The 27,643-nt window shown below is 41.6% G+C and overlaps 3 protein-coding genes across 23 annotated transcripts in view; 2 read left to right on the top strand and 1 right to left on the bottom strand.

Moving 5' to 3' along the window:
* MRPL48 (mitochondrial ribosomal protein L48) overlaps positions 1-16,902 on the top strand; it is a 48,842-nt gene extending 31,940 nt beyond the window's left edge. For all 4 annotated transcript variants that reach the window (XM_070625862.1, XM_070625863.1, XM_070625864.1 and 1 more), the window contains 4 exons: positions 4,699-4,868; positions 13,406-13,508; positions 15,491-15,580; positions 16,600-16,902. In XM_070625862.1, coding sequence (XP_070481963.1) covers positions 4,699-4,868; positions 13,406-13,508; positions 15,491-15,580; positions 16,600-16,674 — 438 coding nt within the window. In that variant the 3' untranslated portion in view covers positions 16,675-16,902. The remainder of the gene's footprint in view (positions 1-4,698; positions 4,869-13,405; positions 13,509-15,490; positions 15,581-16,599) is intronic.
* A 7,132-nt stretch (positions 16,903-24,034) lies between these two features.
* On the bottom strand, positions 24,035-26,850 carry COA4 (cytochrome c oxidase assembly factor 4 homolog). Of its 2 annotated transcripts, none has more exons than XM_008540175.2 (2): positions 26,712-26,850; positions 24,035-24,685 (listed from the first exon to the last, which is right to left on the bottom strand). In XM_008540175.2, exon 2 carries the CDS (start codon positions 24,671-24,673, stop codon positions 24,419-24,421), a length of 255 nt encoding a protein of 84 aa, XP_008538397.1. In that variant the 5' UTR covers positions 24,674-24,685; positions 26,712-26,850; the 3' UTR covers positions 24,035-24,418. The 2 variants fall into 2 exon arrangements, with proteins under 2 accessions (XP_008538397.1, XP_008538396.1); XM_008540174.2 differs by having other exon boundaries at positions 26,597-26,737.
* PAAF1 (proteasomal ATPase associated factor 1) overlaps positions 24,515-27,643 on the top strand; it is a 43,791-nt gene continuing 40,662 nt past the window's right edge. For 5 of the 17 annotated variants that reach the window (XR_011541555.1, XM_008540181.2, XM_008540179.2 and 2 more), the window contains exon 1: positions 26,904-27,017. Coding sequence is in view for 3 of the 17 variants with exons in the window: in XM_008540181.2 (XP_008538403.1) it covers positions 26,971-27,017 (47 nt within the window). In the remaining 14 variants the exon portion in view is untranslated. Of the gene's footprint in view, positions 24,654-26,903; positions 27,054-27,643 lie in introns of those variants that run through there. The other 12 variants (XM_070625853.1, XM_008540185.2, XM_070625856.1 and 9 more) reach the window with 12 other exon arrangements.

Here is a 27,643-nt window from a genome sequence, read left to right as displayed (position 1 = left end):
AGTCCATATTTTCTTTGGCTTCCATCTTAGTCTAGTACTCTTCATGCAGCACCAGGTTGTGCCTCTTTGCCATCCCTCTCATGGCCAGGCCTTCTGTCTTTCAAGTCCCCGGGTGTAAATGTTTTAAATTTCCATCACCAGAATTTCTGGAAGCTGAATATGTTATAGACCTATCAGCCTTTTCATTTGAGGATTAGGATGATACAATTTCTTTCCAACTTTCCCACGCTAGAGAATACCACCTATAGTGATAGGCAGATATTCTCACTTTCACAGAAGCTGGAGGAGAGAGCCTGGGCTTGAGGCCACAGACCCAGCTTCTAGCTATGGCTAAACGTAGAGTGGTTACCTTTGCCATTTCCTTACTCTTGTAACCTTACACATGTCATTTCCCCTTTCTGGGCCTCAACTTCCCCCGTATGTAAAATTAAGGAGGAAAGGGAGGAGAGACTAAATTCTCTCTAAGATCCCTTCCAGCTATAGCATCCTGTGGTTCTAATCTGACTCCTTTCTCTATCTGCTCTTTCCCAGCAAAGTTTCCCTATAAACTTGGGCAAGTATCGTGCCTTCAGAGGACTTCATTTTTCTGTCTGCAGAATAGGGTTAATATGGACATTTCTGCACAAAAATGGTTTAGTAATTTATCCCCTGGCCCATTTTGGGCATCACAGTGCAATCCTACAGGGATCTTAAGAATGGCCACCCTGGGCCATCCCACAGTGAATCCAGGTCAGCCACAGATGCCAAAGTTTGATGGTGGACAGAAGTCCGTCTTCCCTGCCACCTTTCTTCTAGCCTCCTTTCCTTTCCTGCCTGGCTCTCCTCCATATGCAGTCAGGGTGGCCTTGCCAAAATACAGCTCTAGTCATGTACATTCCTTGCACAAACATCTTTCATGGCTCCCCATGACAGTCATGAAGACCTGAACTCAGACATTAGGAATAGAAAGGCAGGGATGGATATGAGAAAGATTGTGCAGGTAAAATTATAGGAACTGGTGTCTGTTATTATTTGCAGTCAAGTTCTTGCTGGCTTTGCTGTGCCCTGGCTCAGAACTGAAATATAATATCACAATGGGCTCCTGATGGTGTGGATCGGTCCAGACAGATCTAGGCCAACACGGAAAAGCAAGCGAGATGCCAAGAGGGATACTGGAATCAGCTTTCTTTTTTTGTTCCCCTAAAGCAACACCTTTGAAGAGCCCTGGCATTTTCCCTGGTTAAGAAAAGCCTCCTGCAGGCTTCAGAGGAGCTCCTCCCCTCTCTGCTGGAAAATTTCAGCCGCTCCCCATTGCATTCCAGCTTTAGCATTCTTCACAGCTCTGACTGCAGTGCTGTCATGATGAGAAGTCTGGATCACTGCATTTGGCTTCCAGCGTGGTGGGCTCTGAAGGAGAGAGAGCCAAGCCCCTGCACCTTGGTGGTTGTTCTCTAGAGGCTGGCTTCTCACTCACGGCAAAGTCTAGGACCCTGGGGTGGCCCCCACTGTTAAGAACTTTAATAATGCAGAGGCTGCAGTGGAAAAATCCCTGCAGTGGGGGTCGGGAGGTCTGGGTGTTCGTTCCTAGGATCTGTCCTGTCTGGCTGTGTGACTCTGCGTGACATATTTAATCTTTCTGGGCTTCATATTCTTCCCCTGCAAGGATGAAAAACTGGGACAAAATCATCTCTAAATGCCATCCTGTTCCAAAATTCTAAAATTGTGATTCATTGCATGTTTTCTCTCTGTCAGGCCCTGTGCTAGATATGAAGAATATAAGAATAAAAATAGTAATAAAAGTTAATATTTATTGAGTGTTTAAATATATGCCACAGGTTGTATTAACCCCTTTACATACAGTGTTTTGTTCAGTTCTTAGAACATCCCTGTGAGGTCAGGTCTGTCATCATTATTACTGGCGTTGGGAAAGGACCATTTCTTGGTCCTCCCCCCACTTCCCCAGACTGAGCCCCTGCTCTCTTAGGTTGAACTGGAGAGCAGCGATGTGCGAGAACCATTCCAGGTACTCTGCCAGGAACAACCCTGCTGGGACAGCCATTAGGCTGTTAGCTGTTAGATAGGGGCAAGTTAAGACCTGTAAATAGAGAGAGAGTCCCCCTCCTTTTCTTAAAAAAACAAAACTATTTCTACCAATTAGCAAGACATTATAAATCTCCAGTAATTAGGACAGTGTGGTATTGGCTCAAGGATAGACAAATAGTCCAATGGAACAGGATAAGGAGAATAGGAACAGATCTGTGTATCTAATGGACACTTATATGACAAAGGTTCCACTGCAACGCAATGGTGCTGGGTCAGTTGGACCAGGTGCTCATGTGAGAAAAAATGACTCTTGACTCCTATTTTACACTGTACACAAAAATCACTTAAAAATGGATTGTAGATCTATATGTAAATGTTAAAATAATCAAACTGCTAGAAGATATACAAGAATGTCTTCATGATCTTAAGGTAGGCAATGATTTCTTAAATAGGACACAAAAATGACTATAACCATAAAAGAAAAAATGAGTAAATTGGACTACATTAAAAATAAGAACTTCTGCTCATGAAAATGCACCATTAAAAAGTGAAAAGGGAAGCTACAGAGAGGGAGAAGATATTTCCAGCCCATGTACATTTTAACAAAGGATCATGTCTAGAATATAGAAAGAACATCTACAAATCAGTAAGAGAAAGGCAGACAACCCAATTTTAAAAATGGGCAAAATATTTGAATAGGCAGGTTACAGAAGAGAATATTCCAATGGCCAGTGGACATATGGGAAGGTGCTCAAGCTTAGTAGATTTAAAGGAAATGGAAGTTAAAATCTCAGTGCGTTTCTACTTTATACTAATCAGAATGGCTAAAACAAACAAACTAGAATACTGTAGCATATTTGTATAATAAACTGCTAGAGCAATGAGAAGGAAAGAACCACTGTTTTGCCTAATACATAATGAATCTTATAAACATAATGAATTAAAGAAGCCAGACACAAAAGAGAACATAGTGTATCTCTCCATTTTCACGAATTTCAGAAACAGGCAAAATAACCCTATGGTTTTACAAGTCAGAGTAGTGGTTACCAATTTTGGGGCAGGAGACTTTTGGGATGCTGGTCCTGGTCTATTTCTTATTCAGGATACTGATTATACAGATATTTTCACTTTGAAAATTCATTGAGCTGTGTACTTATTTATGCATTCTTCAGTATAAATATTATATTGCAATAAAAGTTTTACTGAAAAAATTTCTTAAAACAGTAGGTTTTAAGATTCTAACTTTGAATTGATAAAAGATTCACATTATTAAAACTTCAAAAAATATAGAAGAGAAATGATTTAAAAATCTCCTTCCTACCCCTATGCCCCAGCCACTCAGTTCCCTCACAGACAACCAATGATATGGTATTTCTGTACATCCTTCCAGAGATATTTTTGGGATATGCAAGCAAATAAATATGTATGTAATTAAACACACACACACACCTATTCTCCTCACCCACCCTTTTTATTTATATGGCAATATCCTGAACACATTATTCTACAGTTTGCTTTTGTCATTTAATTTATCTTAAAAGCCTTCCATATCAGTACATAAAGAAGTTCCTTGTTCCTTCTTACAGCTGCATAATGACTATTGAATGGATGTGCCATGATTTATTTAGCATGTCCTCTCTTGATGGGCATTTAGGTTAGATTATTTCCAGTTGAAAAGCTTTCTTGATCTTGATCTATGTTGTGTTAAACGTCTGTTTTCCCAGGCTTCATTTTAATTTTTCACAACAGCTTGCGCAGGTTGATATGTAGTGAAGCAATATTTTATATGAAAGAGAAAGAAAATAATTTTTGCTAAATTTTCTAAACTGTCTAAATAATTAGACTACAGAATTTCAAAGCTGGGAGGGCTGGAAGAGAGCTAATGCTGAGCTTCTTTGTGATTGATTTCTTTAAGATTCTGATGAAAGCTAAAGATTCTCCTCAGAAAAATGTGCACACGTAAAATTTTGCATGTAAGTTTGGGTGTTGAGAGACCCCTTGAAATTTCTCTCTGGGTTCTAGATTAAGAATCTGTTATCTAGCATATTCCCATCAATTTAAAAATTGAGAAACTGAGGTCTAGAGATGGGAGGTGGGTCTCAAAACTAGTCAATGGCAGAAGACAGTCACATGCATTCATGTTAAAATAATGCCAGCACACGGCCGGCTCCGTGGCCGAGAGGTTAAGTTCCCGCGCTCCGCTGCGGCGGCCCAGGGTTCGGATCCTGGGCGCGGACGTGGCGCCGCTCGTCAGGCCACGTTGAGGCAGCGTCCCACATCCCACAACTAGAAGGACATGCAACTAAGATATACAACTGTGTATGGGGGGGGCGGGTGGGTTGGGGAGATAAAGCAGGAAAAAAAAAAAAAAAAGATTGGCAACAGTTGTTAGCCCAGGTGCCAATCTTTAGAAAAGAAAAAAAAAATAATAATGCCAGCAGTATTCCCTCTCCATTCTCCGTTCGTTGGCTGATGTCACAGCCCCGAGTGGCAAGGGAAGCTGCCCATTCCTTCCCAGGAGATTTTTCATTTGTAAGTAGGGTAACCTGAGAGAAAAATGGTAAACAAATTCATTTGAAACATTGATTTTTTTTTTTTTAATGTGAAGATGGTATGATTAGAATTTCTTTTACAATACTTTGGTTTATTTTCTCTCTCTTTCTGTTTTCTGTTTAGCCCAAGAAGAAGAGGGCAAAAGTGGAAGTGAGACCCATTAATTTGGGGACAGATTATGAATATGGGGCTTTAAACATTCACGTGACTGCATACGACATGGCCGTGGCGGAGAGTTATGCCCAATATGTTCACAACCTCTGTAACCATCTCTCCATTAAAGTCGAGGAAAGGTATGAAAGATGCCTTCGCATGGGATGTTCTTGGTGTGGGTGGCATGCTCTGCTTTGTTGTTGTTAAATGAGGTTTTGAGATATAATTTACATGTAGTAAAATTCACCCCTTTTAGGTATATAGTTTGCCATAATCAAAATGTAGAACTTCCATTAACCCAAAAAGTTCCCCAGTGCCCAGGTGTAGTCAATCTCTTCCTCTTTCTCCCTCAAGTCCCTGGCAACCGCTGATTGATTTTCTGTCCCTATTGTTTTAAGTTCTCCAGAACATCAAGTAAATGGAATCATACAGTATGCAGCTGTTTGTGTCTGGACTCTTTCATTTAGCATAATGTGTTTAAGATTCATTTGTGTTTTTCTAAGTAGTTTATTGCTGAGTAGTATTCCATTAAATGGTGAACTTTAATTGGCTTATCCATTCACCAGTTGATGTACGTTTGGATTGTTTCCAGTTTATTGGTGATTATGAATGCTGCCATAAGCATTCTTGTACAGGTTTTGTGTGGGCATATGTCTTCTTTGCTCTTGGATAACTACCTAAGACTGGGATTGTTGGGTTTTATGGTGAATGTATGGTTAACTTTATAAGAAACTGCCAAACTGTTTTCCAAAGTGACTCCACAATTTGTAGTCTCACCAGCAGTGTATGAGAGTTCTTGTAACTCCTTATCCTGGTCAGCACTTTGTACTGTCAGGTTTTTTTAAAGCTATTCTAATAGATATATAGTGGTATTTCATAGTGGTTTTAATCTTCACTACCCTAGTAAATAATGATGTTGAGCATCTTTTTATGTGCTTATTTCTTTATTTGATGTGCTTTACTCATGTGCTGACGTACCTTCTTACATGTTCTTTGACGACATGTTCAAATCTTTTGTCCATTTTTGAAATTGGGTTGTTTTCTTATCATTGGGTAACGGAGGTTCTTTATCTAGTTTTAGATACCAGTTCTTTTTCAGTGTGTGTTTTACAAATATTTTCTCCCAGTCTCTGAATTATCTTCTTATCTGTGTCTTTTGAAGAGCAGAAGGTTTTTTAAGTTTCATGAAGTTCAATTTATCCTTTTTTTCTTTTATTGTTTGTGCTTTTAGTGTCATGTCTAAGAAATCTTGGCCTAACTCAAGATCACATTTTCTCCTGGAAGTTCTATAGCTTTAAGTGTTAGATTTAGGTCTGTGATCCATTTTGATTTATTTTGGTATGTGGTGTGAGATATATCTTGAAATTTTTTTTCTTTTCTTTTCTTCTTCTTTTTTTTGCATATAGATATCCAATTGTTCCAGTGCCATTTGTTGAAAAGATTGTCTTTCTTCACTGAATTGTCTTAGCGCCTTTGTTGAAAGTCAGTTAACCATATATATGTCTGTGTATTTCTGGACTCTATTCCATTACATTGATCTATATCTATGCTTACAATACCACATTATCTTAACTACTGTAACTTGATTACTGAAACTTTGTTCTTCTTTTTCCAAATTATTTTGGCTCTTCTAGGTCCTTTGGTTTTCCGTAAAAATTTTAGAATTAGCTTGTTGATTTCTACAGAAAGGAGCCTAATGGAAATTCGTTGGGGTTGTGTTGACTCTGTAGATGAATTTGAGGAGAATTGACATCTTATCTATTTTGAATCCTCTGATCCATTAACATGGTATGTCTCCCCATTTATTTGGGTATTCTTTGCCTTCTCTTCTTTTCATTTACTCTTTGGATTTGTTAGAAAACTGGGGGGGAGGAGAACTAACATTTACTGGCTACCTACTCCAGGCCAGGCACTTTACATATCTTATCTCAGTGTTCCCGCAAGTGTGGCATGCCCTGTGGTTTGCCTTAAATAACATTAAATCACATGGTGAGAAATTTCTTCCCTTTTTAATTCTCATCCAACCTAATTATGTCAAGGAGAAATTCCTAGTGTGGTGCTGGTATGTCCTTAACACCACTCTAGCACTTTCTAATCTTTATAACACAGAGGGGACCTCAGGCTCAGAGTCTTTGGCAAGCACTCGTATCTAGTTGGAATTTTATAACATTGTCTTGTTTTCTTTGTATTTATTTTTAACTTACTTTCTATTTATGCCAGCTGATACTGGTTTTCCATTTACAATGCTGATATAAAATCAGGCTTATTGAGGTATAAGCTACATTCAGTAAAATTCATCCTTTTAGCGAAGTTTCTGTGAGTTTTGACAAATGCTTGCAGTAAATACCATCATAATCAAGATATAGAACATTTCCATCATCCCAAGAAGTCCCCTCCTGCCTTTATAGTCTCACTCCCTTCCCTGACTCGCAGTCCCTGGCAACTACTGATCTATTTTCTGTCCCTATGGTTTTGCCTTTTCCAGAATGTCACATGAATGGAATCATACAATATTTTTCCTTTTGAGTCTGGCTTCTTTCATTTAGGATAATGTATTTGAGATTCATCCATGTTTTTGCCTGTATGAAGTAGTTTGTTCCTTTTTGTTGCTGAGCAGCGTTTCACTGAATGGATGTACCATAGTTTGTTTATCCATTTGAAGGACATTAGTGTTTCCACTTTGGGGCAGTAATGAAGAAAGCCACTGTAAACATGCACAGGTTTTTGTGAAAATATGTTTTCATTTCTCTAGGAGTGTAACTGTGGGTCGAATGGTAAGTGTAGCGTATGTTTAAATTTACAGGCAACTGCCAAACTCTTTCCAAAGTGGCTGTACCATTTTGCTTTCTTATCAGCAACATAAGTTCCAGTTCTTCCACATCTCAAGTTTCTTTTTAAAATAAATGTTGTAAAGTGTGTTGATTTAAAGAAAAATATTTAATAAATAATAGTTTGAGTGGTTTGCTGTTGTGGCAAGGTAATACATGGCACAGTATGTGGATATGGCAAAAATTATCCTTTCTTACTCACTAGATATTAGTATATTCCCATTTTACAAATGAGGAAGCAAAGCTCACAAAGGCCAAAAATCACAGAACCGGTAAGTTGCCTGGATTTGACCCATTTCTGCCTGACTCAAGTATTTTTCATTATTTAGGGTCTTATTTTAAGTCCTTAAGCCAAATTTGAACTTTTAAACCTTTATAACTTAGAGTATAAGTGTGCTAAAAGTGCTCTTTAGAAGACTGGATAATAAGCTGTGACTTTAGCTCTCTCAGCTGATAGAACTTCAATTGTTTTAGGCCTAAAGATGTGCTTTATCTTTTTCTGATGCCCCAGAGAGTTGGTTGCTCTTTCAGCACTTGACATACACCTCTATCATGTCACTTAGTGCTCAGGGCTGGGGGGGTTGGGGGGGCAGCACATAATGATCTATTCCTGTGTCAGCTCCCCTCCCCCTGACTAGATGGGGACTGTGTTCTTTATTTCTTCAGCACCTAGCATAAGGCCTGCCACATGGGGGACACTTAGCCCTTGTTGAAGGAATGAAAGCTTCTTAAGTATGACTACACAATCCAGTTGTGTGGTATACATTTCTTAAAGGTTAATGAAAGTGCTTTCATTCATTAATTAAAAAACCGTTGATTGAGCCTCATCTTGCTCTGTGGTAGGCATTGTACTAGACATTCTGACTGGAGGATACAAAGGAGAATGTCCCTGATTTCAGGGAGTGTGTATGTGTATACACACAGTGTGTATATACACACACACATGGAGAATAATTATAATGTGGAAGGCGGTAAGTGAAAGATAGAGTGCAATGGCAGTTCAAGGAGGCAGAGTAGCATAATAATTTAGAGTGGTGCTTCTCAAAGTACCGCTCCATGAAGATACCAGGAGCTTATGCCAGAATGCATATTAAGTTTGCTTCCTTCATCAAGAAAGTCTTGCTATTAAAAAAAAATGTTAACTGAATTAAACAGTGTGTTTAGTGACTGTTGCACATTTCTCATCTTGTCATGACTGATCACAAGCTGTCTGTTCACCAGCAGCTTGTCTACAGACCACACTGAGTAACAAGTGATTAAGCGTCCAAGCTCTGGAATCACACTGCCTGCACTCACATTCTAGTTCTCCCACTTATTAGCAATATGACCTTGAGAAATTCTGAACCTCAGTTTCCTTATCTATATAATGGGATGGTAATTTTCCTATTTCTTTGGGTTCTGTAAATTAAAAAATATAACATATGATAAAACTTAGCAGAGAGATTGGCACATTGTAAACACTGTAAATAGCATTATTGTTATTAATAATTAATGAAGAGATTTTTTTCAGCTGGCAGGGATTAGGGGTAGCTTCTCAGAGGTTGTGGTGGCAAAGAGGCATTAAATGTTTTCTTACAGAATGTTGTCATACCTACAGGAGATCATCTCCCTGGAATAGTGTTTAAAATTTTCAAGACTTTTTAAAAGATTCTGTTTTTAAAACCCTGCTGTGAAAAGCTCTGGCTGCATTTGGGTGGTAGGAAGGAAGGCAGGAAGGCAGGAAGATTTGTTGAGCACCTACTGTCAGCCAGCCACTCTGTTAGGTACTTTTTTGGTATATTATTCTGCGTAATTGAAACAAGCACCTTGCCCATAGTGGATCAAAGCATTGACTCTGGAGGCAGACTGCCTGAGTTTTATTCTTGCTCTGCTGCATTCTTGTCATGCGACATTGGGTAGTTTACTTAAGCTCTTTGTGTCTTGGTTTCCTCATCTGTAAAGTAGGGTTAATAAAAGTACCCACCTAAAAAGGCTATAGTGAAAATTAAGGGAGTTGATATATTGTAAGTGCTTACAACCATGTCCAGAAACTGTTGGCTGCTATTATTATTATTAATTTTTGTTATTAATATAATATAAGCTTGCCTATAGTCATCTATCTGATAAGTGGCAAGGTCTGGATTTGAAACCACTTTTTTCCCCCCAATTTTCATTTCCCTCTAACTGGTTCTCCACACAACTTTTAGTGTGATCTTTCTAGAATGGAAATATGAGATTATGTCACTCCTGTGCTCAAATTCCTTTCCGTGGCTTCCCATTCCTTTAGGATCAAAATAAAAGTTCCTCACATGCCTTACTAGGTACTCCATGGCCTGGGCTTGCCTCTCTTGCCTTAATTTACACTTCTCTCTCTCTCCCTCTACTTCCAGTTACACTGGCTTTGTTTTGGTCCCTTCCCACCTCAGGACCTTTGCTTATGCTAACTAAGGCTTAGAGTATTCTTTTCCCTTCACCTAACTAACCCCTACTTTTCTTTTTAGGCTTCATCTTGAATGTCACTTCTTAAGAGAACCTCATTAAGTTAGGTCCTTATGTTATATATTTAGGAGAAGTAAAGGGTATATAACTTCCCTTTCATAACACTCATCCCTTACCTTTTTAATTACTTAACTATTATTGGTCTACCTTATTAGACTCTAAAATCTGTGAAGCAAGGACTGTTTTTGTTTTCATCAGCAGTCTAACCCTAAGATCTGGCCCCGTACCTGACGCATAGTAGGCACTGAATGAATATTTATTGACTTGAGTTGAGTTCCAGTAGGCATGAACGTGTTTCCTGGAATAACAGAATGAATGATGTGCTGCTTTTTGCCTCTTGCTTGGTTCTTTGCTCTGAATAGTGCAGAGCATAAAGAGATGTTCATTTTCAGCAGCTCACTTCTCTGCATTGATTGAGGTTTTCAGACCGTCATATTAGACATTCTCGCTGCCGAGCTTTTCAGAGATGAAATGATGTTCTTTTCTTCTGATTGTCATTTCATCTTGATCCATTTTTCCTCTGGGAGTGGGGGTAGGGCTTTGACCTTGAGATGGAATTGGGCAGGGGAGCCGTATGCTGGCTTTTGTTCTATAAATGGTCTGCATTGCTGCAGCTGCAGCTCACCCAGGAGAGAAGAGCAAGAGGCCTCTCCTGTGGGTCCCTTAATTTGCTGCATCCTTTGCTGAGCAGCTGTCTGGAGAGAGGGAAATCTTACTCATCTGAAAGCAGCTTCCAAGCCTGAAGCTGACCCGGCCCCAATGCTCTGGAGAGTCAAAGCATCACTCAGCATCATTTTCTAAGGCTACTCTTTCCTTTTTTTTTTTTTAATCCAGTTATACTTTTTAAAGTAAAGGTATAACTTATATATAGTAGAATCCACAGACTCTAAGTTCCCTAGCACCCCAGCAGGCACCCTTGTGTCCCATCCCAGGCAGTACTCCCAAAGGTAGAGCTATTTTGTCATGTTATATTGACTCTTGAAATGCATTTATTTCATTTCTTCCCTTCTGTTTTTACTATCTGATCATCCAAGTAACGTTTATTGCAGAAAATTTGGAAAGTACAGAAAAGTGTAGATACTAAAGAAAAATTATCTATACTCTTACTGCTCAAAGACCTACTCTACTTTGATATGACAAGAGTTCCCAGTATTTCTTTATCAAACTATGTCTGGTTTCTCTGTAGGTTCTCTTTGAGGGCCTCTCAGCCTCCTTGCCTTTGTAAAATGTCCCTTTTTTGAATGCCTTCCAGGCAAACACCTATGTTCATTCTTTACATCTTGATAAAGCACTACTTCACCTATGAAACATTCCCGGAGGCCCCCGTTCTCCCCCTCTCGTCCCTATAATTTTTGGTACATACTTATTATTGCCTGTGTCTTACTGTAGTATAGATGTTTGTGTACTTACCTGTCTCTTCAAAACACTCCTAGTGAGATCCTTGAAAGCATAGATTGCATAGTGCCCAGCAGACTGCCTAGCACAGAACAGGCTGTCAGTAAATGTTTGTTGAATGAATGAAAGATGAACAAAAAAAATCAATGAAATCTTGCTGAAGTAAGTGTTGAAGAATAAAGTGCATACTCATTGGCAGGAATGGACAATTCCCACTTCAGTCAGTCAGTCTTATCTGCAGAATGTCAAAAAGGAAAAATAGCATTTTAGAGTGCTTTTTACTTTTCTGAAAGCTTTTACATGTTTTATTTGATCTTCCATAACAAGTCTATGGATGTGTCCCAATTTTTTTTATATAGGGAAGTTATTACCAAATTTGAATTAGAAGTGGAGATCAGAGATTTTGTTGAAAAATGGGAATGGATATTATTTAGGGAGGCTACCTAGAAGAGTTTGCAATACCTAGCATTTACTCACTGTTTATAAGGGCAAGGGAACTGGCATTTTTAGGCATAGTGTGCCAGGCAAATTACTTATGTAATCTCATTTAATCATAATTGCAACAACCCTATGAACTGGGTATTATTATCCTCAATTTATAGCTGAAGAAACTGAGACTCAGAGAAGTGAATTAATTTCTTCAGGGTTAAATAGGTAATCAGTGGCAGGGCCAACATTTAAATCCAGGACTGACTATCATGTCTCTAATCCATTTTCCATTAAACCAAACATCCTTTTGTAGAAGTCCATGTGTAGAGGGCCATGGTCCCTGATATTAACTGATGAATCTTTGTGTGGCATGAAAATTCCACATTCCTACTGTTGTTATTCTTTTTCCATTTCTCTTCAGTTTGGTAAATTTTTTTTTTTAGATATTTTTTATTTTTTATTTTTTATTTTTTAGTTTTTTCCTTTTTCTCCCCAAAGCCCCCTGGTAAATAGTTGTATGTTTTTCGTTGTGGGTCCTTCTAGTTGTGGCATGTGGGACGCTGCCTCAGCGTGGTCTGATGAGCAGTGCCATGTCTGTGCCCAGGATTCGAACCAACGAAACACTGGGCTGCCTGCAGCGGAGCGCGCGAACTTAACCACTTGGCCACGGGGCCAGCCCCCAGTTTGGTAAATTTTTGATAAGATGTACACAACACTAATATCATATTTATGTGCAGCCATCAGTCCTATCTTATCATCACACCTCATCCTCACAACGGTCTATTGATATAGGCCTAGATTGTAATCCCCTTTATACATGAAGAAATTGAGGCCCGGGAGGGAAGTCACTTGCCTAAGTAAATATTACTAGTAAGTGGCAGGGCCAAGACTTGACCCCAAGTCCAGCATTCTTTTCATTGTAGCGTGTAGATCTGCTGAAGCCAATTATGGGAAGCATAAACTCTGCAACAATGGTTCTCAACCTGGGGACATTTAACAATGTCTGGAGATAATTTTGATTGTCACCACTTCCGGAGGTACTACTGGCATCTGGTGGGCATAGAGGTTAGGGATGGATAGGCCAGACCACCACAGCAAAGAATTATCTGGTCTAAAATGTCAATAGTGCTGAGGTTGAGAAATCCTGCTCTAGAACAATTGGGTTTCATGCCTCATTTCTCCAGAAGAGATGAAATACCCAAGGTTAGCCTCCAAAGCATACCCAGTGATGAGCTTGATCCTTTTAGAATTGGCTATTCTTTAGTAGCAGCAAATAGTTATTAGTCACCAGATTTTATTCAGAGTGTTATATTAGGCCTGATTGGGGATGCAGAAAAGCATTAGACATGGTCTGTCCCCTCAGGGAGTTGAGAGACCTTTGGAGGAGGTTTCAGAAGATCTGGTAACTTTGCTCCTGGCTGCAGATAAACAGCTCTAGATTCCAGGAGCTACTGCATGTTGGAGGGGCTGTACTCAGGGACTACCCTGATTGAAGTGGTGTGATGTCTTAAGGGAACCCTCCCAATAGCCGACTCTTCTTCCCACAGTTATGCGATGCCCACCAAAACCATGGAGGTGTTGCAGCTGCAAGACCAAGGCAGCAAAATGTTCTTGGACTCAGTTCTTACCACCCATGAGCGAGTAGTTCAGGTAGGTATTCTGGGAGAAACTTGAAATGTGTTTGCCTTTCCTGGTTCTTCTTTCTATCCATTTTTTCTCCTTTCATGCCTCTTGCCTGCCCTTTGAATGATGGTGTTCTCCAGGGTTCATTTCTTGATCCCTCCATCTCTCTTGATGTAATACCTTCCCTCTGTGCAATCTCATTCATTCCCCTGGCCTCAGTGATCATCATTTAATACTGATAAACCCCAGAACCCCAGGTATATGTATATCCAGTTCAGATCTCTTGGTTGAGCTTCAAACCTGATGTCTAGTTAACTACTGGACTTCTCCACTGAGATGTTCCACAGGTGTCCTACACTCAATGTATACAAAACTAATTGGAGAGGTACTGATGTTCCTCTTTTTTCTATAATCCTTCCCACCTTTGAGCCTAATGCTTGACCCTTCTTTGCCCTCGGATATCCATTCTTTCACCAAATTCTATAGTTTCTACCCCTAAAAATCTTTCAGATCCATCCACTTTTCTTTACCTTCATATCAATGTGATCATGTCATTTTCCTGCCTGGAACCCCTTAGTGGCTTCCCTTTAGCTCTAGCCATGGTTCTCTATCTTTTTACTGCAGACAGGTGGTTGACAACCATACCATCATGAGGGTGCCCAGATTTATTAAAAATTCATACTTAACATCACCCCCCTTATGTAGAACAGCTTTATTGAGAGTTTTAGTCACATACAATTTACCTATTTAATGCACAATTAAAAGGTTTTAGAAAATTTACAGTTATCCAAGCATCATCACAATTAATTTTAGAACATTTTCATCACCCCAAAGAGGAACTCTGTATCTGTTGGCAGTCACTCCTCTTTCCCCATTCCCCCAGCCCCTGGCAACCATTAATCTACTTTCTGTCTCTATGGTTTTACCTTTTCTGGACATTCTATTTAAATGGAATTGTACAACATATGGCTTTTTATGTCTAGCTTTTTTTACTTAGTGTGATGTTTTCAAGGCTCATCCATGTTGTAATATGTATCAATACTTCATCCCTTTTTATTGCCAAATAACAGTCCAATGTGTGGACATCACCCTTTTTTGATCCACTCAAGAAACATATCAGCAAAGTAATGAGAGGAATGTTAAATCTATGTTAATGTTAAATGTTAATGTTAAACCTTAAATCTATGTTAATTTTTAAAATAATTAAAGTACTTGCAATCTTTGGTTCTTTAAATATTATCAGGAATAAAGTATTTGATATAATCTTATGACAGATCTAACATGCTACTGAGACCCATAGGATAAAACTTGAACTCTTTAGATTAGCACCTAAGTGCCTTCATGATTCTCCTCCTGCTTTTCCTCTTCACATCCCATTCATTCCAGCCACACATGGAACTAGTTGTAATTCCCTAGTACTGTGCTATGCTTCACATTTTACTGAATATTGTTTTCTCTGCCTTGAAACCCTCCCCCCCCACTCCCCCCCCACCACACACACACTGCTGTTGAAGTCTTCCAGTGTACTCTCGTTTTTCTTCAAGACTCCACCCAGACGTTACCTCTTTTGGAAGCTTTCTTTGACCTCCTCTGATTAAGTTAGGTAGGTATTCTCTTGTGGGTTCCCACAGCCCCCTGCATGCCCCTCTACACACATCTGATTCACCTCTGGATTCTAGCACAAGGTCTGACATCAATCAGGTCCTGGTCTATGTGGGTAAACCTGAGTTGAATCAGAACGTCATCCTGGACTTCATAACCTCTTGGTCCAGTTATGACATCCATTGCCTACAGGAGCAGATATTGGCCATGACCATCTCAGCAAGCGGACACCTTGGCAGATAGCAAGAGAAATCCTGTAGAGGCTGGGCTCTGAAACTAGCTCTGGGTGTTAATCCTCCACCCAAGAGCCCTCTAGTTCTGCTGGACTGACATTTGAGTCCATGCCATGTTTGCCCAGTTACCCAGCTTGCAGTGCCTCTCTTAAAGCTTCTTCTTTCCTTTTGCAGATCAGCGGTTTGAGTGCTACATTTGCAGAGATTTTCTTGGAAATAATCCAAAGCAATCTTCCTGAAGGAGTCAAACTGTCAGTGAGAGAGGTAGGTGTTAGTTTGAGAAGAGGCCCCCTGGTGGCCACCTGTGCTCAAAATATGGAAAAGAGCATTCAGACTGCCTGGTGTTAGAAATAACAGAGAAATGTGGATAATTTAGCCCAGATAATACTCAGGAAAGGTGTGCAGGCTGGTATTACCATGGTCGGTTTTCTGGCTCTTCCAGTGCATCAGGGATGATGCTTTATGGACCATAGGAGCTGAACTCCATCACAGCATCCTGATGTTAGGGATGAGCCCATTACACCCCAAATTCACTCCCATCAGGCAGTTGTATAGCAGAAAGAACATGATTTAAGATCACATACAGTATAATTAATCAGAACGCAAATAGGGAAATGTACTTTAGAGAGAAGGTTCCTGGATCTTCAAGGCTTGACTGTAGCCTGACTGAATATATTCAGTAAAGAATGCCAGTCAGAAGGAAGTTTGGCATGGAAAACTTCAAATACATTTGGAACCTTAGCCTAAATACTGAGTATTTGAGTCCACTTGCCAAAATGATCCTTATGACAGACACTCAGGTCATCTTAGACTGACTGATGCCATTTGCTTCATCCACTCCCCTTGTTCTGTCCATGCTTGTTAAGCTTCTTGTTATTTGGGTTTCACATAGATCTGTCTACAGGGAGAAAATGTGCTGGTCATGCTGACTTGAAATATTCCAGTTCCTATGTCTGTTTTTTCCTATTGTAAATGGAGAATTTTGGCATTCTCTCTCTCTAAGTGCTTCTGTTGTGATACTTATAGCATTTTGACATTAGTTCTTTATATGTCTGTCTTCTCTCACTGAACTATAAGTTCATTTAAGGCAGGGAGGAAGTCTAATTACACTTTGAGTCCCTGGGACCTAAAACAAGTCTGGTGCATAGCAGATACTCAATAGAAGTTAGTTGAACCTGAACCATTCTCTACAGAGCTTGCTGACGGATCCTTTTTGGAGGCTGTGCATATGTGAGTCACTGAAAGTGCTGCAGTAATTCCAACTTTTTTCTTCTTCTCTCCAGCACACTGAAGAGGACTTCAAGGGAAGGTTCAAAGCTCGGCCAGAACTGGAAGAACTGTTAGCCAAGTTGAACTAGCTCATTCCCGACCCTTTCCTGCCAGCACCGGTGACATTGAGTGCCAAGGGGAAGAGCTTCCTGGGTGGCCAAAGTTAAGCAGGAGTCTCTCACCCTTAGATATCATAAGTACCCATCCCCACAGGCAGGAATGCCTCCTCTTCTCTATGGAGGAGTGCTTACCAATTGTCACCACTTTCCTCTGAGCCAACCCTAGGTATCCTCCATCTAATAAAGATCTGCTGATGATGGGTGTGTGTGTGTGTATGGGAGAAGACGGTCATCCTGTGGAGCATCTTTAGCTAAGGGATTCTATTTTCTCTTTGCCTGGTGCTTTAGCACAGAAGTATGTTCCCCTTCAGTATTTTCTCCAATTAGAGTGAACTCATCCTTTAAAGCAATCTGGCATGGAGTCCTTCAGTGAAACAGAGGATCATAACATGAGTAAACTCTCTGTGGGTAGAAGGCATAAGGGGGGAGATTTTGGCTTTGAATATGAAAAAACTCTCCAGATGGAATCAGGGTATGTCCATAAGTGAAAAAAATTGCTTTGTGAGGTAGTGAGTGACTTGTCCTAAGTATTCAGGTAGGTGTTACATAAACTGCTAATTAGGGTTGCCTGGAATGAGTTTAAGCAAAGAATTAAAGGTTGATCTTCGTCAGGGGTCAGAAAACTACTACTTGTGAGCCAAATCCTGCTGACTGCCTGTTTGTTTTTTTAAAAGTAATTTATTGAGGTGAAATTTACATACCACAAAATTAACCATATTAAAGCGAACAATTCAGTGGTATTTAATACACTCACAATGTTGTGCAACCTCCACCTCTATCTAGTTCCAAAACTCCATTGCCTGTTTTTGTGAATAAAGGTTTATTGGCACAGAGCCATGCTCCTTCATTTACATATTGTCCATGACTGCTCGCATGCTACAATGGCAGAGTTGAGTAGTTGTCACAGAGACTGTAAACCTAAAACAGTTATTATGTGGTCCTTCATGAAAAGTTTGTCCAACCCTGATCTAAGTCAGTGGTTCTCAAACTTAAGCATGTATCAGGATCACCTGGAGGGCTTTTTAAAACACAAATTGCTAGACTCCACCACCAGATTTTCTGATTTACTTGATCTTGAGTAAGGGCCTAGAATTTGCCTTTCTTACAAGTTCCCAGGTGATGCTGATGCTGCTGGTCCGGGGTTACCTCTTTGAGAACCTCTAAGTGACCTCAAATGTTTTTCCTCTTTGGGGCATTAGTGCATTGATACTTTTGTACATAATAGCTATCATTTACTGAGCTAGACCCTGTGCCAGGTACTACATTAGCTCTAATCCTCACACCAGTCTTTTAGTGTGTGCATGTGGATGGGTATCTCTGTGTGTGAAAATGTGTGTGAGTACATCTCACTCACATTTATTGAGACCTCATTATGCTATGTACTTTATACACATTATCCTTGAGGTTGCTGGTATTATCCCGATTTTACAGATGGATAAACTGAGGTTTGGAGAGATGAAGTGACTTCCTAGGGTCACACAAGTAATAAGTGGCAGACCTCTCTCCTCTGTACCCCACTGCTTCTCTGGGATACCCCTACACAGAGGTCTGTGGGAGCTCAGAGCATTCTTAACATTTCAAGTAGCTTTCTGAAACTCATCAGTTTCAGTCCTGAGGTTATTTTGGTTTCTTTGCCTTGATCTCCAAAGGCAACGAGGAAACTCAGATTTCCTCCCAAGGTGTAACACTAGGGAGGGCTATCAAGATAGCAGGGGCCCTCAGTTAAAATGCTTCTCTGAGTTCACACTGAAGACTGAGCAGGCCAGGACTTCCAAGTGAACCCCATTGGGAGTGTGGGGGGAATTTTCCAGGTGAAGACTGATCTTTTTTTTTTCCTTTTTCTCCCAAAGCCCCCCAGTACATAGTTGTGTATCTTTTACTTATGGGTCCTTCCCGTTGTGGCATGTGGGACGCCTCCCCAGCATGGCTCGATGAGCAGCGCCATGTCTGTGCCCAGGACTCGAACCAGCGAAACCCTGGGCCACCCAGGCAGGGCAAGCGAACTCAACCACTTGGCCACGGCCCGGCCCCCTGATCTTTTGGTTATAGAATTGCTTATTGCTGAATCTCTTTAGGGAAGATAAAAGCAGCAGCTAATGGGTGAGTGTAAAGTTGGGGGAGGTGTAGTGACATGAAGATACAAAGGTGAATAAAGGGGTGGGCCCCATGGCTGAGTGGTTAAGTTTGTGTGCTACACTTCTGCCGCCCAGGGTTTCACTGGTTTGGATCCTGGGCGCGGACATGACGCCACTCGTCAGGCCACCGTGAGGCAGTGTTCCACGTGCCACAACTAGAAGGACCCACAACTAAAATATACAACTATATACTGGGGGGACTGGGGGGAAAATGCAGGGGAAAAAAAAAGATTGGCAACAGTTGTTAGTTCAGGTGCCAATCTTTAGGGAAAAAAAGGTGAATAAACAAATGTTTGCATACACACACGCCCTCATATCACATGGGCAATGGGCAGTGTCACGTGGACCCCATTTAGGAACCTGGAATACAGCAATTTGTGAAAGGATGCAGAATTTCATAAATTGACAAGATATTAGAGCTGAAGGACTTGGGAACCCAGCTAGCCTAACCGTTTCTTTTAGCAAGTGCAGTTTAGTGGCCCAGGAAGGGCAGAGCTTTACTCAAGGTCACAGGACACCTCATTGGCTGAGCTGGGAGCAGGATTCAGATCTCTTGGTTCTCAGTCCATCTCTTTTGATTACATCACTGAGGGATGAGTCAAGCTTAGGTCTAAACAGGAGGCAGCTGGGTTCTGTCACCTTGGCGCTCTTGTGTCACTGACCTAGTTGATGATTTATCCTCTCACCAGAGTCGAAGCGCTTTTGTTGCTCATGATTAGTCTGCCCTGAGACAAATGCAAATTTGTAATGCCTTACCCTGGTAAGGGGACAGGAGATATTCTGATTGCTAGAACCTCAGAGTTACCAAACAATTATAAAGCTTCATTTGACTCTCTAGAGTGAGGCTGGGCGGGACCCTAGGATCACACAGCAGTGAAATCAAATGGAATTCAAGTCTCCTGGCTCTAGGTTGAAAATACCTTTCCCTCTCTCTGAGACAACCTATTATAAAGAAAAGCAGCAAACAAACCTGGGCTGTACCTGGTTCTACATTTTTTAGTTTTGAGGCCTCTGGTGAGTTATTTTAACCTCATTAAACCTGACTTTTCTGATCTGTAAAATGGGGACAATCCTTTTTGGAGTTTGAGATGGAGATAATGTATATTATGGGCTAGCAAATGCTCAGTAAATGTTAGATTACTTTCCCTTCTAAACTTCTTCAGCATACTTTTAATTTTTTTTGAGGAAGATTAGCCCTGAGCTAACATCGGCCGACAATCTTCCTCTTTTTGCTGAGGAAGACTGGCCCTGAGCTAACATCCGTGCCCATCTTCCTCTACTTTATATGTGGGACGCCTACCACAGCATGGCTTGACAAGTGGTGCATACGTCCACACCCAGGATCTGAACCAGCGAACCCCAGGCCGCCGAAGCGGAACGTGCACACTTAACTGCTGCACCACTGGGCCAGTCCCTTCAGCATACTTTTTAAAAAGATTTATTTTTCATTGAGGTATAATTTATATATAGTGAAACACAGATCTTAAGTGTATATTTGATCAGTTTTGAAAATGCAGTCACCCACGTAACTTATACTCTCTCAAGATAAAGAACATTTCCATCACCCCAGAAAGTTCCCTTATATTCTTTCACAGTCATTCTTCCCCAGAAGCAACCACTAATCCCATTTCTATTGCCATAGATTAGTTTTTGTGTCTGACTTCATTCATTTACCCTGATGTTTTATCCAGGTTGGCGCAGGTGTCAGTAGTTCATCCCTCTAGCATACTTTGTTTTCAATACCCCAGCTAGGGTTAAACTATGCCTAGTACTGCTGTAAAAACATAAGAGAGAGGCAGGAGAGAAGAGAGGGAAGGTCAAGGGATTAGGAATCAGAATAGTTGGGTTCCAGTTTGGGCTTTATCAATACATAACCTTTGGGATAATCTGTTTGGTCTTCATTTTACACATAAGTTAACTGGCCCAGAAGGGAAAAAGACTTGTCCAAGGTCACCTAGTTAGCCAGTGACAGCCAGGGATAGCTCCAGGTCACACAATTCTTGGTTCAGTGCATATTACTGAGATTTTTAGAAATGGATTTTTGTGTAGCTCAGTAACTTTCAAGAAGAACCAAATGCCTAGGTCAAATGGGCAGTTTTCCTACTTAAGGCCAGTAGATTCCTCAGCTTCCTGTATTACTCCCTTTCCTCTGGCTGAGGATGCCTTTTTCCTCCACCATGGAGCCTGGAAATTGCCAATCATGGATTCTGAAAGGGTATGTTTTAGCTGCAGAGGAAGAAATGGAATCTGGATATTTTGGCCATTCAGATAGTACAGCAATGTTCAGAGACCCCTTATGCCCACTGTTTCTAGGACGTAAAGTGTACTTAAGGAAGGAAAGCATTGGGCGTGTCTAGCACTAGACCTGCCGGAAAGGCACTGCAGACAGAGGCAGCCAACGTGTCTTCTGCTTGTTTAATCTGTACTTTCATCTCTATGTACTGTTTTTGTCTTCAAATGTCTGGTCTCCCTGGAGAATCTGAAATGATTCATTTAGTTTTTATAATTCCCCTGGAATAACTTTTATTCTCATCCATTTCAGGTTTAGGGAATCAGCTCACCATTTAGACAGAATATCCAGGCTCTGAAACATGCCCAGGCTCTGAAGAATGAAAACTCTTCAGAAGATAGCTGCTAGAGAAGGAAAGAATCCCTCCTACTTCCTCTGCCTGCTTTAAGTCCCTGCTGGAGCAGAACCGGGAGCCCTAGCATTCTGTACAGCAGCAAAGTATAAGGTTTCAACCTGGACATGCTCCAGTTCTCTTTGGATTTCTAAAGTCAGCAGCCCAGGACTCAGTCTGGCAACTTTACCTGAGGGAAGGAGAATGGGAGGAGTGTCTTATTACTCATCTAGTAAAACACATTACAGTGCACCTTTGTACTGAGCACAGGCCAAGTCCCTCAGCCAAGGACCTTGCAGGTAAGAGCCAAATCATGAGTCTGCCCTAGGCCTAGCCAAGGGGGGCACCCAGCCAAGAGGTCTCTCCACTCATCTCTGGCTGAAGCCTTTCTGCAAAGGTAGATGTAGATTGCATAGGGATAAGCATGGACCACCTTATACTCCAGCTCCATTGCTGTATGCTGCAGAGCTGAGAGACAAAAAAAAACCCCAAAAAACCATACCAATCTAGAACACTGCACAACTTGCACTGGTTAATTTCCTTTCTGTAAAGCACTAAAAAAAAAAGTAACATTTACATAGTAAATATGGTTACTTACAGTGTGTCAAGCACTGTACTAGGCACTGGATGTTTGTGAGAGAGCACGGAGCAGAGAACGGCATAGGCTTTAGAACAAGACATACTTGGAGTCTGATCCCCAGTCTGACCTTTATTTCCTCCTCTGTAAAGGGAAGTTAGTGAAGTGTTAGTGAAGGCTTAAGTGAGATCATGTAACTCAGGACAGTGACTGGCATACAATAATGATGATAACAGCTAACATTTAGTGAATGCTTACTATGTGCCAGACACTGTTTCTAAGCTCTTTACCAATATTAACTCATTCTTCAACAACCCTATGAGAAAGGTCTACCTTTACTAGTTTTGAAGCTTATGAGGAAGGTATTATAACTGCATTTTTACAGAAGAAAAAACAGATCCTTAGATGTTAAGTAATTTGCTGCAAATCACACAGCTAGTAAGTTGCATAGTAGGATTTGAAAGCAGCCTATCATAGGGATTGAGAGCACAGACAGCCTGGGTTAAATGCTCCATAAATATTAGTTATAACAGTTTAATAAATGCTCACAATTGGGGCTGGCCCCATGGCCGAATGGTTAAGTTCACGCGCTTTGCTTTGGTGGCCCAGGGTTTCGCCGGTTCAGATCCTGGGCATGGACATGGCATCGCTTGTCAAGCCATGCTGAGGTGGCGTCCCACATGCCACAACTAGAAGGACCCACAACTAAAATATACAACTATGTACTGGGGGGATTTGGGGAGTAAAAGGAAAAGAAAAATAAATGCTCACAATTTTTATTACTGGTTATTTATATCTCTCATTTAATTCTTAGGATGCCTATTAAACAGGAATTATACCATTTACTTGAGGAAACAGGCTGGGGTGGCAATAAAGCCCTCTTTGCCCAAATACATTCCGTGACCCACCCAGTCACAGAATGTATTAGCTCCCTGTTAGAGCCCGAGTCCTCAGAAACTGCTCCCTCCACTTAGCCAGTCTGAAAGGCATTCCTCTTGCTAAGGAGGTCCTTCTGCCTTTCCTCTCTGCTAGAATCTCATGCCTTATTATTTCTATTTTAATTACACAAATTAACCCATAGATACATTCCTGTTATAAAAGATTTGGATATATAAGCAAATATAGTCCTTATTGATGGAATTTTACATTGTGACTATTCACAATTATAAACGATGCTGCAATGAACAGAATAGTAGATACATCTTGCAAAAATATTGTTTAAGATTCTTAAAAGAGGAACTGCTGTTTAAATATTTAAAATATTTGTAGATCCCACCAAATTGCCCTCCAAAAGCTTTACTAATTTATGATCCCTTCAATAGTGTGAATGTGTTTCTCTCCATTCCCACCAATACTGCTCATTATAAATACTTTTGATTTTTCCAACAGAATCAGTTAATAATACTTTAACTTTGTTCACTTTTCATTTGGGCTGTTTGTTTTTTCTTACTGATTTTTAGGTAACTTTTATTTGTTGCAGATAATAATCCTTTCTGTTATGTTACAAATAGGTAATGTCTACTTCATCTTTAAAGGTTCAACTTTAACTCGCTTAAGATTCGTTTTTTTTGTTTTTAAAGATTGGCCCTGAGCTAACATCTGTTGCCAATCGTTTTTCCTTCTTCTCCCCAAAGCCCCCCAATGCATAGTTGTATGTTCTAGTTGTAGGTCATTCTGGCTTTGCTATGTGGGATGCCACCTCAGCATGGCTTGATGAGCAGTGCTAGGTCTGCAACCAGGATCCAAAGTGGTGAAACCCTGGGCCGCCCAAGTAGAGTGTGCAAACTTAACCACTCAGCCACGGGGCCGGCCCCACTTATATGATTGTTATTCCAGCGTTGTTTTGTTTCTCTCTCTCAAACTAGACTAAGCAACATGAAGGCAGAGATCATATTATTCATCACATCAGTTTCCAAAAGTGTCTGGCACATGAGAAGGTATCAGAAAAACCTGTAGAACCAATGACTGAATAAATGAAGGCTTGATTAGGGAACCAATTTACCTTCAGATTGTGAATTTATTTTTAAAACTGAATGTCCATGTAATCAGCTCAGTACTTGGCACACTAACCCAAGATGTAGGGTAGAAGAGCATCCCTCAACCCCACTCTTTGTTTTACTTGGCAAATATTGGTCAATATTTAATATTGGTGGGAAAAGATGGACAACAATGTATGGGATCTCATCATGAAAATATGACAGCTCTTTATGGCAGTCCTGTCCAAACCCATTGCTGCTTCGCTCTTAACCCCAGTCCCAAAGACTATCTGCTAGTTTTACACTTCTTGGCCCACACTTCCACCATTTAGGATTTCTTCCTCCCATGATCTCTCAGTGCTAGTTTCTGCAGGGCCATCCTCTGGGGATAGGTGGTTTGGGGTCTCAGTGGTGTGCACTGCCTTGCTCTTTCCTCCTCTGCAGCTCCTCCCGCCGCCTTGCCTGCTGTTCACTCATGCAGTCCCTGAAGGCCTGCACCTGTGCCTGGCACTGTCGCCAGTCCTGGTACTGGGCCATGCACTCCTGCACTGCATAGTGGGAAGCAGCACAGCCAGATCGGGAGATCAGCTGGTCCAGAGGGTCCTCTTCCTCATCCTCCTTCTTCACCTGTCGGACCCAGGTATGGCCTTGAGTTGACATCTTTGGGAGTCTCTAGAACATCAATGGAGGCAAGGTTAGAATAGGGACATGATTATAAATGAGGTTCCTCTACTATAAATACCACTGACCACTGCACTGTTATAGCCTATTTATGCATATGTTTTCCCTTGGAGACTGTAAGCTATTTGAGGACAGATATTGGACCTGATTCACCTTTGTGCCCCCAGCACTAGGCGTGGCAGAGTGCATGCCTACAAAATGGTTTGAACTGAATGGAATGAGACAAAGTATGTGAGAATGCTTAGCACAGCACTAAATAAGCTTCAATGGACTCTGCTAATGGAATCTGAATTAGGTGAAATGTCACCTTTTTGGAGAAGCTATCTCTGATCCACCCCAAAAGAATTAATCTCTCTTCTTTTCTCCTATTGGCCTTATTCTATGGCTGGAGAAGAACAAAGTTAAACACTTGGGAGAGTACCCAATTATGCATAGGGTTTGACATATGGGAGGAATGGAGACAGCTGAGTGGCAGTAGCATACAGTGTGCAAGGGTCAGGGCAAGAGATGAGTCTGTGAGGTAAGCAAGAGTGCTTAATGTGAGGTGTATTTGCCCAGACTCTCTTCCCAAGATCATCTGCTTCAGAACACCCAGCAGAAAGTAGCACAGAGAAGGACCTTAAGGAAGGTTTGAAGAGAAATGACCCTGGCCTTTGCACAAATTTCACCATAACATGCTATAAAGGAGCGAAGATTCCTTAATGCCTGTGTCTCTGATTCACTCAGCAAAGGATCACTGAGTACCTATCATGCTAGAGTTGAGGATACAGGAGTGACCAAGACACAGTTCCTGCCTTCATGGAGTTTACAATCTAAACAAGTAAACAGTTTACTATACAGTGTGTCCAGACAGTTAAAACTGGGAACACAGTGGAGGGATACCAGACAAGGGCAGGAATAGGCAGGGAAGGCTTCCTGGGAAAGTGATTTCTAAACTGAGACTTGAAGGATGAATAGGAGTTAGCCAGAGATGGGGAGGAAGAATGTTCCTGGTCAATGGAAGAGCACGGAGGGGGTTGAGACAAAATGCAACACGGAGAGGAAGTGAAAGTTCCGTATGACTGGAGAATAAAGTATGAGAACAGGAAAACAAGTGAAATTGGCAAGACGAGAAAATATCTGATCATAGCAAGGCCTTGTTAGCCCTGTGAAGGCATTTAGAGGGCAATGGAAGTCACAAGAAGGATCTAAGCACTCCACAGCCCGACACAAAACTCATTTGCTTTGGAGGAAGCATAACCTAAGGGAGGAGGGGGGAAATGGGCCTTCACAACAGGCTTGGATTGGAAGCCTGGCTTTGTCAACTGACTCATTGGGTGACCTTGAGCAAATCAATTCATAATCTATCTTGAAAAAAAGAGATAATATCTACCTCACACGATTGTCGAAGACTAAATGAGAGAATGCATGTAAGGAGACTGGCACGTCCAGAGTTCAATAACGATAGTTCGTATTACTGTACGTTTCCTCTTTCTAAATACACCGTGAGCTCTTTAAAGGCAAACCTCTTAGAGCAAGCACGGTGGAAAGAAAAGTGCCTTGGTTCCTAAACCTAGAAATCCGAGTTCGAATACAGGCACCACGCCTTACCATGCAATCTGTTTACCCTAGCATGCAATCTGTTTAAGTTTCCTCCTTAAAGTAATATTTAACTCGCAGAATTACTGTCAGGATTAATATGATAATAAGTGAAAAGTGCATGGGCTACAACCGGATTCAGTAAATGCTACCGTACTCTTCCCCCGCCAAATCCCGCCTTCCGTGCCCCCTGGAGTAAAAAGAGGAGGACCCTTGCTCAGAGATGTGGGCAAGCGAGATGGTCGGCAGCTGGATGGCGGAGGCCGGCCTGGACTGACGTTTGGAAAGGACGGGAAAGCAGAGAAAATCAGGTGGCCAAGTCACCTGAGGTTCCTCTTCCAACTTCAGGAGAGGACGCATGCGCGCGCGCAATGGCTGAGCACACCTCGGTTGTGCCCGCTACGCTTCACCGCACAAAGGCGCCGCACGAGACGCTCACCGGAACAGGACACCCGAACGCGCGCTCCTGCACAGCAGCGTCGGCTTTGCACGCAGTTGGAACGCTTCCGACTCTCCTGCCAGGAACCAGCCTCTATGGGGAGCGCGCGCGCGGATGTGGGTGAGGGGAAGGACCCACCGCGCATTTTCATTGGTGGCCTCTCGGTGTAGATCCCGCCCTCCGTCCTCGCCTCAGACCCTTCAGGGGACCCACTTCCGGGAAAGAGCGGAAGAGGCGGGCTAGTGGAGGCGGGTTCAAGATGGCGGCGCCTTTGAGGATTCAGAGCGACTGGGCGCAAGCCCTCAGGTGAATCCAAGCCCGGAACCGGGACAAAGGAGGCGGGTAACGGATGTTGCCTTTGCGTTAAGGATAACCTTGCCCGGCCCAGGATATCAATAGGGGTTACCTCATCAGTTGTTGAGGGAGCACTAGGTCTAGAAAAAGTCTCAAATCTACATGGTCATTGTTTTTCATTTTTAGAAGAGCTGCCATGAGGCCAAGGGAACACATAGGTCCTGTGTGATCCCAGCGTGAGAACTAGGATCGATGAGTTGAAGAAAGACTCTTGGCTGAGGAGTCATAGTTGTTTAGCAAATATTTATTGGTCGCCAGCTGTTTGCAAAAGTCCCTGTCCTCACCACCACCACATTGTCTTTGAGTGTATGATGAAATCTTTGTATCTTCCTCGGCCTGTAGTGCTCTGTTAGTCATATTGGACAATTCTGTTCAGGAAACCATGTGATATGATACTACCATGTCCAGACTCTGACCTAGGTAGATGCTTGGTAGAGTTCGGATGTGTACTCTAAACTTAAGGGTTGGTTCCTGCCCTCAAGAAGCTGACAACTTAATTGGGAAGGCACAGGAAACCATTCATCCATTTAAAATATACTTTTGATCATATACTGTGCAAGTCATTACTCTAGATACCA

Source organism: Equus przewalskii, chromosome 6 (assembly GCF_037783145.1).
Source record: "Equus przewalskii isolate Varuska chromosome 6, EquPr2, whole genome shotgun sequence".
NCBI lineage: Eukaryota > Metazoa > Chordata > Mammalia > Perissodactyla > Equidae > Equus > Equus przewalskii.
This window is presented reverse-complemented; position numbering and strand designations above follow the sequence as displayed.